This window comes from Ictalurus punctatus, chromosome 5 (assembly GCF_001660625.3).
Source record: "Ictalurus punctatus breed USDA103 chromosome 5, Coco_2.0, whole genome shotgun sequence".
Taxonomy (NCBI): Eukaryota; Metazoa; Chordata; class Actinopteri; order Siluriformes; family Ictaluridae; genus Ictalurus; species Ictalurus punctatus.
Window position 1 is genome coordinate 17,820,648 of NC_030420.2, and position 14,667 is coordinate 17,835,314.

The 14,667-nt window shown below is 36.6% G+C and overlaps 1 protein-coding gene across 2 annotated transcripts; it reads right to left on the reverse strand.

The window, feature by feature from the left end:
• Positions 1-1,268: 1,268 nt before the first annotated feature.
• On the reverse strand, positions 1,269-10,179 carry tmem230b (transmembrane protein 230b). Of its 2 annotated transcripts, none has more exons than XM_017466838.3 (4): positions 10,086-10,179; positions 9,528-9,667; positions 8,329-8,454; positions 1,269-2,142 (listed from the first exon to the last, which is right to left on the reverse strand). In XM_017466838.3, exons 2-4 carry the CDS (start codon positions 9,606-9,608, stop codon positions 2,002-2,004), a joined length of 348 nt encoding a protein of 115 aa, XP_017322327.1. In that variant the 5' UTR covers positions 9,609-9,667; positions 10,086-10,179; the 3' UTR covers positions 1,269-2,001.
• Positions 10,180-14,667: the final 4,488 nt, after the last annotated feature.

A 14,667-nucleotide genomic window follows, 5' to 3' on the forward strand; every position in this document is an offset into this window, starting at 1 on the left:
AAATGAATCGCATTTTAGAGGCCCTGAACATACCCGAAAACTCAGGAAACTTTTCAGACTCGTCAGAACCGGTGAACATTTACATCCAGAATGGAGTGTGGAAAAATGGCTCACAAAGTTTTAAGTTTCGCCATGAAACAGGAAGTTGTTATAACTCAAACATACAATGTCCAATCTGCTCCCAACTTCACGTTTGATAACAGTCCCAGCCTGAAGACATACAATAGTTATATTCATAGCGCCACCAGCTGGCAACATGAACTGACATGTTTACACTAACTCCGACATACAATGTTCAATCTGTTTTATACGAATCCTGGCCTGAAGACATCTACACGCCAATATTCAGTGGTAGTCATAGCGCCACTTGCTGGCAACAGGAAATTACATGTTTTACATTGTGATACACTCCTAACAACATATAAGTGCTTAAACAAGTGGAATGGTGTTCCCTGGGCAGAACAGCCCCCAACATGCACCCGGGTGCGAGGGCCAGTTCATCGCTGCTTGCAGCTTTAATATTTGTCAATATAATTTATTTTTGTGAAACTACTAACATATATTTGTGGATCTCTTTCAATGCATTTGTGAATTTGTTGAATTTTTAAAAAATCTCACAACATTTATTTGTGAATCGTAATCTATTTATTTGGAATTATGAAACAATTTTAACTCCATATGCAAGCATAGGTCTGCATTAAAAAAACTATAATTTATATTTATAAAGCACACTGTTTCTGGGTCTTGACCACAAAAACAAACAAACAAACAAACAAACAAACAAACAAACAAGCAAAAAAAGATCACACTTATAGAAACAAACACTTGCGTCTTTTTTCCTTCCTAATATATTCACTTTCAAGCCACTAGAGGGCGTAAGGCGCCGCATATAATATTTATATCAGTGTGTGCTTCCAAATTACTGCCCAACAAGTAACTGTTAATTTGATATTTTAATATAAAATATTTAATATAAAACAATAGTAGATGTTTATAGGTTGTATTAAATATATTTTACATGTCCCTATCCTTCATTAGTTAGATGGCCAGTGATAGCTCAGTGGTTTAAAACATTGGACTACTGATTGGAAGGTTGTGAGTTTGAATCCTAACGCTGCCACTGCTGGGCCCTGGATCAAGACCCTTAACCCTCAACTGCTCAGTTGTATAAAAAATTAGATAAGTGTAAGTTGCTCTGGATAAAGGTGTCTGCCAAATGCAGTAGATGTCATTACAATGTCCACATATCTTTAAAATGCTTTTTTTGGGGGGGGGGGCACTTGTTTGTTAGCAAAATCCAAAGTGGGCAACTTTTCCTCCAGAGGTATTTGTTTAATTTGAAGACTTAAAAGCAACTTACTTTGATATAGATATTAACTGATTACAATGAAGAGGAATCACAGGAACTGAAGAGCAGTGTATATTAAATAAATAAAGAATGATAGATTTATATAGCACATGGATTATATAGATTTATATATCAGCATTTTAAACAGATCAAAACTCTAGTACCATATAATAAATATCAAAGATAAACCATGGAATGTAGTAGTAAGGATTCAGCAGGAAACCAGTCATAGGAGGGGTTAGTCATGATATATTGCTATTCAACAGACTTTAAACAGAGTTCTGTCTGACCCAGGGATGACAGAATACTTTTCCCCATAAAAAAAAAACTATTATACAGTAGTAACATATCAAATACAATAGTAAAAAAGTTTAACAGACCAATATCTATACATTTCAATTTGCGTCCTCTTGCCTCAATTTTAATCTGCACTAAAGACAGCATAGCATTAGAAATGTTAATTTTTTTCCATTTCTGAAATATGGAATATAAATCCATACATGGGATTCTTGAGGCTCAAATTACCAGCCTTTTTTACAGATGCAATATGAAAGTCAAGCCTCTCTTGACTGAAGCTGTGCCAGCAGATATAGGAGGAGACCTCTTTTTCAGAGATCAGTTATAAACACCAGTAAAACATTGCTCTATGTTACTCAGTCATCAAAGTCTGGGATGTCATCGTAAGAGTAACCACGGTAACCCTTATAGGCATAGTAGGCAATCCGCAAGTGGTAGAATCCTGGGATGAAGACCAGAATTCCAATGATGAGGACAGGTATAGTGCGCTCACGGTGCTGTAAGTGAAATAAAATATATTGTCATTCATGGAAAACCTCCAGAAAGGACATAAATCTCTATACGTATCATGGTGTGGTAAAACATCTTAAAACAACAATAATAAATGAGATGGCAATCAGATAAATATCTGACTACTGCACTGGTAAGGAAGAAGGGTACATTACCATTAATCACATTCTAAATTACCATGTCCAGCTGACATGGTCTGCTCAGACTAGTAAATGTCCTTTAAAGGTCTGATTGCCAGTTTTATCACCTTGATTGAGAGAAAATATTGACCCTGCCTCATCTTCGCGCATGTGTGTGTGTGTGTGTGTGTGTGTGTGTGTGTGTGTGTGTGTGTGTGTGTGTGTGTGTGTGTGTGTGTGTGTGTGTGTGTGTGTATATACAGGAGTGCAAGCTAGAAATTCAGAGGCTGTTACACCATCTGGACTAAGTCATGAAATCATGCTTGCCTGCTTGTCTTTAGTCTATCCTGATTAATGGCTGACATAAATTCTAGTAGGAGTGGCACCTCACAGAAATAACATTATAACACTAGGTTCTGAACCCTGAATACAGCTTTAATTGTGTATTTTCAGCAAGACTAGATGCTCAGTCTTTTATCATGCAGCGACCATCTCTAGTGAAATCCAAGGTCAAAACTTTTTATAGCTTAAGTGTTTTCAAGATTGCAAGTCTGTGCTTTTAAATAGATATTTAGATGATGGTTCTGAAGTGTGTGTGTGTTGCGGGGGTGTGTGTGTAAAATGTCTTAGTTACCTTCTTTTCAACATGGTACTTCATATACACTGGCAGTTTTAAGAAAAAAAAACAGACGACAAGTATTTACACTTTTTGTTTTTATTATAAGTATACTGTACACTGTTAATGACATTAACATTTTGCTTGCCTTAAGAGCTCTGGATTTTAATTTGACCATTGTGGCAGTATACATGAGTTAATACAATCATGCGATTTTTCTAGTTAGATTACTAGCTCTTTATATTTGTGTCATCTAGCAGGATCACGGCCGCTGGAGCAACAGGGGTGAGCTGGTATTTGACCTGGCACTTCTGAAACTACTCGGACGGTGACCCATCACCCCAGGCTGTAACAGACAAGCCTGACTCCAATCAAAACTTCCAGTTCAGCTGGGGTGTGGGACATTTCACCTAAAGTTGATCTCCTATGAGCGATAAATGGTTAACCATGCTTTGACACTCACTGGCACTTAATAATCGTGTGCTGAATCAGTACTGCTAACGTTTCAATATTTGAAGTGACATATTCTGTACTCTGAATCGATTATAGGAAAATTCCTCAAATGGCATTCTTCAATATAGCACATAAAGTAAGTAAGGCTTGCTGGAAAAATGTTTAGTGAAACATACAGTTACATTTTATTTTGTGTTATTATAGTCTTATTTTGTGAACTACGTTTTTGCTGTTATTAGTTGCATGAGGAGTAAAATGCTAAATGAAGCATGTGGGGTTGATTATAATCAGACCGTGGATCCATAATGCAAAAAAACATAATACATAGTTAGTCTGTTTTTACAGACAAATGACACATGTACCTCTTCTCTCAGATAAAAAAATCTTGCCCCACCTCTTTGGGCTTAGTGGTGCCACCCCTGAGCAGGATCATCACAGTGCTGTTCTAAAACCCTTACCCTACCAAACACTACACTACTATTTGGCACTACCACAGCCTGCTTAGTGAATGTTTAATTTTTTTAAAAATTAATCTGAGTGTGAAATCTTTCTGAAAGCAAAAAAACAAACGAAGAGGTTTTTATGTTTTCACACCATCTGTGGAGTGCTCATCAGAGTTCAACCCTACCAGCCAGAATGAATGATCCTTAATCTCATTTCTTTTCAGTTCATGAACTGCAAATGGGTTTCCTGCTCCAAGACACCTGGTTTGACTTAACAAAAAGCATACTCTTATATAACCAAAAAGCATAAACATCTGTCTAAATTAACTACTTGAAATTGCATGCAGTCTACCTAACCTAATAATTTAATGTTTGTACTGTTACTGTACTGGTAGGTAATGTCACTCTCTTCTAAAAATGTTCACACTTGGATCAGCAACAAAAAGCACAGACTCAGTCTAATGATAATACCATTTTTGTGGTCCTCATTTATAGGCATTAAGGCTCAAGTAATTCACAACAGTGGTTGACTAGATAAATCAAAATCTAATTCAGGACGTCTTAGTGCAATTAAACGTGAATAAACAGCAGCAAATAATGTACTACACATCAAATAACAGCCATTTATAGCCTACAAATATATATTTTTAAAATTATAATTGTTTTTAAAGCTTTAATTCTTCTTTAGGCTATACAGTTTTACTGTCCCCTCTGAAAGTATTGGAATGGCAAGGCCAATTCTTTATTTTTTGCTATACACTAAAGAGATCAAAATCTGAATATGAGACAGTATATCAGAATTTCAGCTTTCATTTCCTGATATTTATTTTGATATTTACATCTAGATGTGATAACCAACTTAGAACATCCAACAGCAGACCAACTAATTATTAGGAGAGCAAAAATAAACAAGTAAATAACACTTCTTAATATCTGGTTGCATATTCCATGCTTGCAATAAATGCATCAAGCCGGTGACCCACTGACATCACCAAACTGTTACATTCTTCATTCTCTGTTTTCCATGCTTGTACCGCAGCTTCTTTCAGTTGTTAAGTTAAGGTCTGGTGATTGACTTTTCCAGTCTAAAAGCGTCCACTTTTTTCCCCTGATGAAGTCCTTTGTTGTGTTGGCAGTGTGCCTTGCGGCATGATGAAGTTCCTTCCAATTAGATTGGATGCATTTCTCTGTAAGAATATTTCTGTAGACTTGACAGAGGAATTCATTCCTCTGCTACCATCACAAGTTACTACACATCATCAATAAAGATTAGTGAACTCATTCCAGAAGCAGCCATGCAAGCCCGAGCCATGATGCTACGTCCACCGTGCTTAACTAATGAGCTCATACATTTTGGATCATGAGCATATCCTTTCTTCTGGGTGGCTGTGGCTCAGGTGGTAGAGCGGGTTGTCCATTAATCATAGGGTTGGCGGTTCGATTCCCGGCCCACATGACTCCACATGCCGAAGTGTCCTTGGGCAAGACACCAAACCCCACGTTGTTCCCGATCTCAAGTTAGCGCCTTGCATGGCAGCTCTGCTACCATTGGTGTTTGAGTGTGTATGTGACTGGGTGAATGAGACATAGTGAAAAGCAGTTTGGAAAAAAGCGCTATATAAGTGCAGACTAGGGATGCACCGAATGTTCGGCAACCGAAAATAGCAAGTGAAAAGGCCGAATAAATTTGACCGAACAATGATGTGTTTGACGATGCGACCAAATAGCCTATTCACCAGCGTGAGATGCGCGAATGTCACGACCTCGATGAGGGGGCGCGCGCATGCACGAGCTACGTGCTCTTCGGATGTTTTCTGTGCGTTTGTTTTGTTTCTGTCACGTCGCGAGACGTAAGGGAGTAGAGTATGGAAGCAGGTAAAGACGTATTTATTTAAGGCCAGGCAGACAAATCCAGTATCTACTATAATACTCCACGAGGTGTACAGGGACGCAAGCGGTATATATCCCTAATATAAACAGCCGTATAGAACCGAATAGAACCATTTTTTGCACTCTTGTCAATGCACTTTTTAATGCACGTTTCTGTTGTAGGCTACAGAATGTTACATTCTTCCAGCAGTCAGTTATAGGCCTAACATCGACTATTCAAGGGGGCTCAAAGATGACCACATAAAAATATTTTTATTTTACTCATTTATTTATTTAAAGTTATATTGTGCCTTGTTGGTAGGCTATGCCTGCTGGAATGAAAAAAAATGTTCAGTGTTAAATAAATATTTTGAAATTGTAGTTTTTGTAATTGATTTTTTTCTTTGAAAAGCAAGACAAAATAGTAAAAAGCACATTTTGACTAATTTATGCAATGGTGGAAAAAATGGCAAAATAAATGGAAAAAACGTGTTTGGTATTCGGCCTTCGGCCGAGTTTTTAATTATATTCGGTTTCGGCTTCGGCCAAGAATTTTCATTTCGGTGCATCCCTAATGCAGACTATAGACTATTTACCATTCTTTCTCCAGACTTTGGTCTTTGCATGACTATGGTAGAGGTTAATCTTGGTTCCAGAACTTTTGTGGCTCATATCTGTATTCTGTCTTCACAGGGAAAACAATCAATCTAACAGGGCACAGCTGGGCATCAAGAAACACCTGTCAGTTACATGTTCCAATATTTTTGATTGCTTGAAAAATACCACTCATGTATGTAATGAATCTAGAATATATGAAAGTTCCATTTTTTGAATTAAATTGAAAATGAAAACTGAAATTCTGATCTATCATCTCATTCTTTTGATCTCAAACCCAAATGTCTTCAATGTATGGCAAAAATAAATAAATAAATAAATAAATAAATAAATAAAATGCAAAGTAAATCTATGTATAATATTACACTATTTAAGGGCATACAGTCATGGGGGGTGGGGGTGTCATGAGGAAGAAAAAAGTACGCCCTCCTTCAATTCTATGTGTTCATCAGGGCCTAAATTAAAACTACGTTCCTCACCCACTCCAATAAGCAAACAAATAATCTTAATTAACAAAAACAAACAAAAAATATCCACAAAAGATTTCAATATGAAGTCATTTTTCCTAAAAAGTAAACCAACATTCAGAATCCAGGTGGGAAAAAGTTGTACACCCTATAATTCAGTAACATGTAGAACCACCTTTAGCAACAATAATAAAGTAAACAGTAGGAGTTTAACAATCTCTCACATTGTTTTGGCCCATTCTTCTTTACAAAATTGCTTCAGTTCATTGATGTTTGAAGGCATACGTTCTTAAGAACCTGTCATAGTATCTCAGTGAGGTTGAGGTCTGGATCTGACACCTTGATTTTTTCTTCTTTAATCATTCAGATGTTGATTTGCTGTGTGCTTGGGATCATTCTCCTGTTATATGACCCAATTTCGGTCCAGCTTAATCTGCTGGACATATGACCTCACGTTTGTCTCAAGAATATTCTCGTATAAAGTGGAGTTCATTGTTGTCTCAATGACTGCAAGTTTCCCAGGTTTCTAGGTCCTGTTGCTGAAAACCAAGCACAGATGAGATCTCCACCACCATGACTGACAGTTGGTATGAGGTGTTTGTGGTGATTCACTGTGTTTGGCAAAAACAAAACATGGCTTTGTGCATGATGACGAAACATCTCCACCTTGGTCTCATCAGTCCAAAGGATATTGTTCCAGAACTTTTGTGGTTGTTCAGATGCAATTTTGGAAACCTAAGTCATTCTGCCATATTATTATTGGAGAAGAGGGGCTTTTTCCTAATCACCATTCCATGAAAGCCATACTTATTCAGTCATTTTTTATATTATCATGAACATAAACATTTAATATGCTTACTGAGGCCTGTAGATCACATGATGTAACTTTTGGGTTTTTCTTTACATCGCTGAGCATTAAACAGGTCTGACCTTGGACTGGATTTGTTGGGACACCCACTCCTGGCAACTGTCTTAAAGACTCTCCAATTGCATACAATCCTTCTCATTGTAGAATGTTAAATTTCAGATTGTTTGGAGATGGCCTTATAACCCTTGCTAGATTGATGAGCAGCAACAATTGCTTCTATGAGGCCATGGCTGATGTCCTTTCTTCTCTGCATGATGTAGACACACAACTGAGTGCTCCAGAACACCAAACTGCCAAAGGTTCTGCTTTTATAGACGTAATCACAATTTTTGATGATTAACTAATCTTGTGCATTTCATTAGTAACACCTGGCTGCTAATTACTCTCTTAATGATTGTGAAAGTAGGAAGGTGTACATAATTTTCCCACCTGGTTTCTGAATGCTACTTTACTTTTTTGGAGGAAAAGACTACATATTGAAATCTGTTGCATTTTTTTTTTGTTGTAACCTGAGGTTATTTGTTTGTTTATAGAAGTTGGTGAGGACCAGAAAATTATTCAGAGTATTCTTAAAGCAAACTTGTGTGGATGACATCAGCATACATAGCTCATACAGCCCTTGGATGTGTACAGCAGTGTCTGGGGATTTTTTTTACCAAGCTGATAATGATATAAAATTTTTTTATAGCTTTAAAGGACAAAAAGCACACTTCTTCTACTCACATCTTGAACTTCAAAGTATCCTGCTAAAAGCAGCGCTCCAATGGTGATTAAAACTGAGCCGATGAGAAAAAGAACAGCAGCCAGGGCGATTGCTTTATATGGGACCTTGGGTGGGCTTTTCTTGAACTAAAACAAAAAGGAAAGAGCAATATCACAAAATATTTTTTTCCATGCCACAGTGTGGATCAACATGACTATTTAAACAAAGCGTAAACAATGAAATATATTAATAGTTGGCTGTCATAAAGTTTTCACATTATCTGTGATTAGCAGTTGTAACTAGATGTCCTTGTTAAAACTATACACCTGCCTTTATGAAACATATTTTACTTGCATTTACTACTATGATTATGATGTTGATGATGATGATGAAGAAATCAACACTAGTATGACCATGCTTATCCCCTGTTTCTTTTGCACTTCTATTTACTTGTACTATGGAAATGGGACATGGTTCATTGTTTTATAGTAATGCAACTGTCATACATAAGATTTACTCCAAATATTAACTTCTAAGAGCCGAGTTGCTCAGTGAACTTTTAAAACACATTTTTACTCAGACAAAACAAAATACAAAAAAATAAACAACAAGGATATTTTTGGGTTTTAAATAGCCTTCTGAGACTATTTATAAGAGTAATTCTCAGAAACTTTATACATACTGGCCCAGAGTTGTTCTCCTTAAGTTAAAGCCCTGAGATGTCAAAAGGAAAATGCAATTAATACCCTCTGATGTCAACATAGTGTCCTAAAGTTCATTTGGTCTATAGTATACATACCCAAGATAAGTTGGTACATCAGATTTGCAAGATCTCTAGGTTATTAAACGAATAGGTGGCACCAATCTCAGTTAGTTAATGGGTTAATGGCCTTACTGTGCAATGACCTTACTGAGCACCACAATGTTATAGATTAATATTTTAATCCATATATTAATACTTTAAACAAAGCTTAAACCATGAAATCGATTAATAGTTGACCGTCAGGCACCGTTTCATGATTTACTTACATGCTACACGCGTTAGTTATACTGATAGGCTGTATATTATAATAATATACAACGTGTATAGGTTTTGGTTAAACATTAGGAAAAAAATATTGGTGCTGGAAATTATTGGTGAAGTGATTTTTTTGTTTTCTTCTTCTGTGGTCTTAATCAAGTGTCACGTCATCAAGTGTAATTCAGTCTCATTTCTCACCTGAAGGTCAATGTAGCCATCATCATCACTGGCCAGTTTGGAGTATCTGACTCCACTCGTTACAGTGTTTCGCGCTGGCATTTTATCTCTTCTTATTACCCTTCTTCAGTCCACTCTGAAATAAATTGACTACTTTGTAGCTGTAAAGGCGATTTGACAGCCTTAATGAACTAAATTAACTATCTTTCACAAATACATAATACATGTCACCTAAGTAGAAAAGCAGGGGGGGGGGAAACCGCCACTATAATCGCGATTGTAAGAGTTACAGGATCTTAAATAGGATTTACATTCATTATGTTTCTGCATGTCTGTAACTGTATTTGACATCCACACAGTTTATTACACATTTACAGTATGAAGATATACTCGCAATATTAAATTCAAATCATAATCTTAATGTTAGACCGCCAGGTATGAAGTCAGCTAGCGTTTACGCTAAAGCTTCATCTGTAGCTAGCTATTTCTCTTCAAATGTACTAAATCTAAAATGTAACATAAATGAAAGGTACGAAATCAAGAAAACACAGACTGTTGCGATGACGTTAAAAAAAATACCTCACGTGAATATCATCTTCCCTCGATTACGGGTAGAAACAACATGCAGTTATATAGCGATATCGCTTCCGTATTGGATTCACGCATGCGCATGCGCTTCCTGGCGCACTGCAGTACCACAGGCTACGTTCCAAACCGCAAAACACAATTAGAAACGCACTATTTTGATACTTAGGGTACATTCAAACCAGATATAGCGTCTATATTAAATAAATGCCACACATTATTTGCTCCATTTGATCAGATTTTAACAGCCAATGGAAATCCACGTTTGAAAGTACCTATGGTAGACCCGTTTTTGATTGATGGATCTGTCATCAAGGTCGGTCTGGTCTTGTATGACCAAGATGGCCGTCAAGTGGACAGACTTGACTGGAAGGACCTGGGCCGGATTATTCAATGGGTATTATGGGAACGGGCGCAGGGGCCCATGCGCACTTGGGTCCCAAGCAAGGGGAAGACCCCCCCCCCCTTTCTTTCTTTTTCTTTCTTTTCTTTTCTTTTCTTTTCTTTTCTTTCTTTTTTCTTTTTCTTTCTTTCTTTCTTTCTTTTTTTTACATTGCCGTAAACGGAGGGCAATGTCTGGTTGGGCCACACAAGATTAAAACAGAGGCGCAACACTTAATGTTTATAGTGGCGTAGGCTGTAAGGAGTGTAGCACCTGAAAGTAGCTTTTGACGCGTTCAACACAAGTCCGAATCCAACTTTTGCTGAACTTGCTCTTCTCCCTTTCCCCATCACATATCAGATCGGAAAGGCATTTATATTCAATAAAAATTGAGAAAATATTTGAAAAGTGGACATAAAGTGCCTAAAGACAGTTTATTAATAAAGTGTTTATCGGTTAGGGGTATTTGAGACAGAGGCAGTCCCTGGAGAGCCGAGGAGAAGAGGTAGGCTATAGGTGTGTGTGTGTGTGTGTGTGTGTGTGTGTGAGAGAGAGAGAGAGAGAGAGAGAGTGTGTGTGAGTGAGGGATAGAGTAGACAACCTTCATGAAACATAGTAGGGGGAAAGGAGGAGAGAGACAGACAAAGAGAGGCAGCCTTTGGAGAGCGGAAGAGAAGAAGACCAAAAGAACATCTGGAGACAGGAGAGGAGGAGAGAAACAGACAGACAGAGAGCCCCTGAGCAAGGACATGCAGACAGTTCCTCAGGGCCAGGAGCTCAAATGTAAAATAATAATAATAAAAAAAACATGCCTATATCACCAAAGAGCGAATTTGACTACTTTAACTACTCCACTAACTTTAATTTAACTACATATTCTTCTCACCCTTGTAGACATTGTAAACAGACTGTGTGTGGTCACAATAATGAATATGAGAATGACACTACTAATATAACCTAAATTTACAGAAATAATTACAACAAAACAGCAACTTTTAGTGGAGAGATGAATTCAAATAATCCAAAGAATAAACCAACACTTAAGCGCCCCCATAAAACAAAATGCATAAAAAAAACATGTTAAATGAAGGATTTTTGAACATAGACATTTAGAAAGTTTAGCGTTATGGGATAGAATATACGGTGGCAATAAAAAGTATGTGAACTATTTGGAATTAATTGGTTTTCTGCATTAATTGGTCGCAAACTTTCATTTCATCACAAGTGTAGACAAACACAATGTGCTAAAGATAACAACACATAACCAATTATAATATTTCATGTCTTTACTGAACACATCCCGTTAAACATTCACAGTACTGTGGAAAAAGTAAGTGAAAAGTTCACACCCCCCAAGTCTTAATGTATCGCATTACCTTTTTGAGCACCTTTTTGCCTAATTGAGTCCATCACTTGTCCCCAGTGTGAAAAGGTGGTCTGAAAATCATACAGGCACTGTTGGAAAGGGGTCAGATGTGCATAAGATGCTGGAAAACCATAAAAGTGCAGTACCTGGAGGAGTTTTCTGAAGAACTGTGAGTTATTTAACTGCTAAGGACAAACAAGGTTCTCATGAACAACTATCACAAAACTAAAAAACAGCTGTCGATCATCCAGATAACAAGAACAAATTAGTCACTTACAAAGTTCACATACTTTTCCACAGCACTGTGAATGTTTAATGAGATGTGTTCAATAAAGACATGAAAAATTTTAATTGTTTGTATGTTGTAAGCTGAAGCACATTGTGTTTGTCTATACTTGTGACTTTGATGAAAATCAGATTTGATAACAAATGAACGCAGGAAACCAACTAATTCCAAAGGGTTCACATACTTTTTCTGGCCACTGTATAGTTTGTACAGTGCAGTATATATTATGGAGTGTCCTCATAAACCACAATAACAACATGTGTGGGCCTGGTAATATTGCTTAAATATTATATTTAGTACTTTTCATTTACAGGCACTAATACAATTGTGTGGAAAAAACAGATTATGCTAAAAATATAGGATTATAAATATATACTTTTGTTACATGTAACATATTTCTGTCATATTTACTTCACCTTCTCTGTTCCTGGGGGTGGGGGTGGGGGAGAGGGTGTGTGGGATTTGGATGCGCCAACAATGATCTTGCATACCCCTCAGCAAATGTGCAATTGCACCCCTGCCTCCTGGTCTTAAAGGGAAATACTCCCACATCATTACAAGTGGTGGTGTGCAACACAAGGGATCGCACCAAACTGTATCAATAATTCAATTACACATGGTGTCTTGTATACCCGGACAGACAAATAAGACTGTAGTTCGACTACACAGTAGCTTGATTATAACTGCCCATGTAAAAGTAGTTAATGTAATTAACAAAGACAATGTGCAGTAATGTAATGTTGATTACTCACTCAACGTCTCACTCACTTTCTCTAAATAAAATCCAAAAAGTATTTTGGCTACATAGTACAGCCATTTTTACCTTTTGTTGGCATTGGATAGATGGGGACAAAGTGGACTTTAATTTCTTTATTCAGATATAATTTAAGTAAGTCATATCACATCAGTCTCTAACACAAATTATGAGACAGGTATACCTTGACCAAAAAGTAACCTTATTTCTATAGATTTCACACCCATTCTTACTCTAAAATATACATGACTAGGAAAATGTTTTGGTGGCTTGAAATTTTTTTTTCTTTTTTTTCGGGTATGCCCAGACCCCCCTAAAAGAGGTGTAGCCCCCCATTTATAAATCTCTAGTGAAGTCCCTGATCTAATGTTATGTACATTCAGATTTAAGATCATTTCAGATTTCTGTACTTGTTATCTAAATGTCATATTTAAAAAAAACACAAAATAGAATATGTGTCCAAATCTCTGGTACTTTCCTTCAGAGTGAATACTATGAAAACCTGGTTTAATTTCCCAAATAAAGTGGGATGGAGTAGTATGTTTTTTTAAATTATATTTTTGAAATGTAAGTCTTAACAATTTTTAAAAATCATGGAAACCTTATCATTAATGAACAACGAAAAATTATGTTTAATGTATTCAGATGAGGGGTGTATGGTGGCCCAGTGGTTAGTTTGCAAGTCTGCATGTTCTCTCTGTGCTTTGGGGGTTAGCTCCGCCAGTCCAAAGACATGCGGTCTTGCCTGATTGGCATTTCCAAATTGTCCATAGTGTGGGTGTGTGTGTGTGTGTGTGTTAGTATGTGTGTGGGTGTGTGGGTGTGATTGTGCCCTGCGATGGATTTGCACACCATCCAGGGTGTCCCCAGGAATAGGTTTCAGACTCTCCATGACCCTGTGTAGAATAAGAGGTACAGAAAATGGATAGATGTATATTCAGACATTATTGCAAACCATATTATGTAGCGCATGAACCAAATATTTTTCTCCATCTGGTAATTATTTAATTATAAATAAATAACTGTTGTTGCAACACACCCCAAAATCTCCTCCAAAAGAAAAGAAAACATTTTGAATAATAAAACAATATATTTTTAATGTGCTTAATGGCCTATAATATACAGTGAGATTTGATCACATTATCTTTTAAATTCAGGTTTAGTCCGCAGAGCTTTGGTTCTCAAAGTGGGGTTCTGGGACAGCCAGGAGTTTTTGAATGTTGGAAATCATAATCTTTTACTATTAAAGTTGTTACAGTTCTTATAGTATGTATTACACACACACATATATATATATATATATATATATATATATATATATATATATATATATATATATAGTTTTCATAGTTTTCACTTACAGACACTTCAGATGGCCTTGTGATTGTGTAATTGCATGATTGTTGTGCTTCTGAAGTTTTTTTATTGGAAAAGTGCAGTCTTGCTCTAATGTTCTTTTTAGACAGTAAAGGCTTTTTCCTGGTACGCCAGGAAATGTAGCTCATGCAGGTCATTACATTTCTAATAAATAAGATTAAACTATAGAGCACCATGTGTATAAGATATTTGGACAAAAAGGTAATTTTTAGATAAGCAGGTCCCAGTTTCATGATAATTAAAAAAGATAACTGTTTCTTAGCCATCCACTGTGACGTGTAACCTGCAGTGGGATTATGTACGCTAAAAATAACCACATCAAAGATGTAAAAAGGCAGTGTTTTTTTTTTCAATTAAACACAAAAAATATTGCCTACCAACAATAAAAAATATTAACAGTGATAGGTTTGA

Bases quoted from the DNA above. Each gene is read 5' to 3' on its own strand.
- tmem230b (XM_017466838.3), bottom strand. From the start codon at position 9,608: ATGCCAGCGCGAAACACTGTAACGAGTGGAGTCAGATACTCCAAACTG. The intron at 8,455-9,527 runs GTGAGAAATGAG...TTTTTGTTTTAG, and splicing joins ATGGCTACATTGACCTTCAG to TTCAAGAAAAGCCCACCCAA. The intron at 2,143-8,328 runs GTGAGTAGAAGA...TTTCACTTACAG, and splicing joins GATACTTTGAAGTTCAAGAT to CACCGTGAGCGCACTATACC.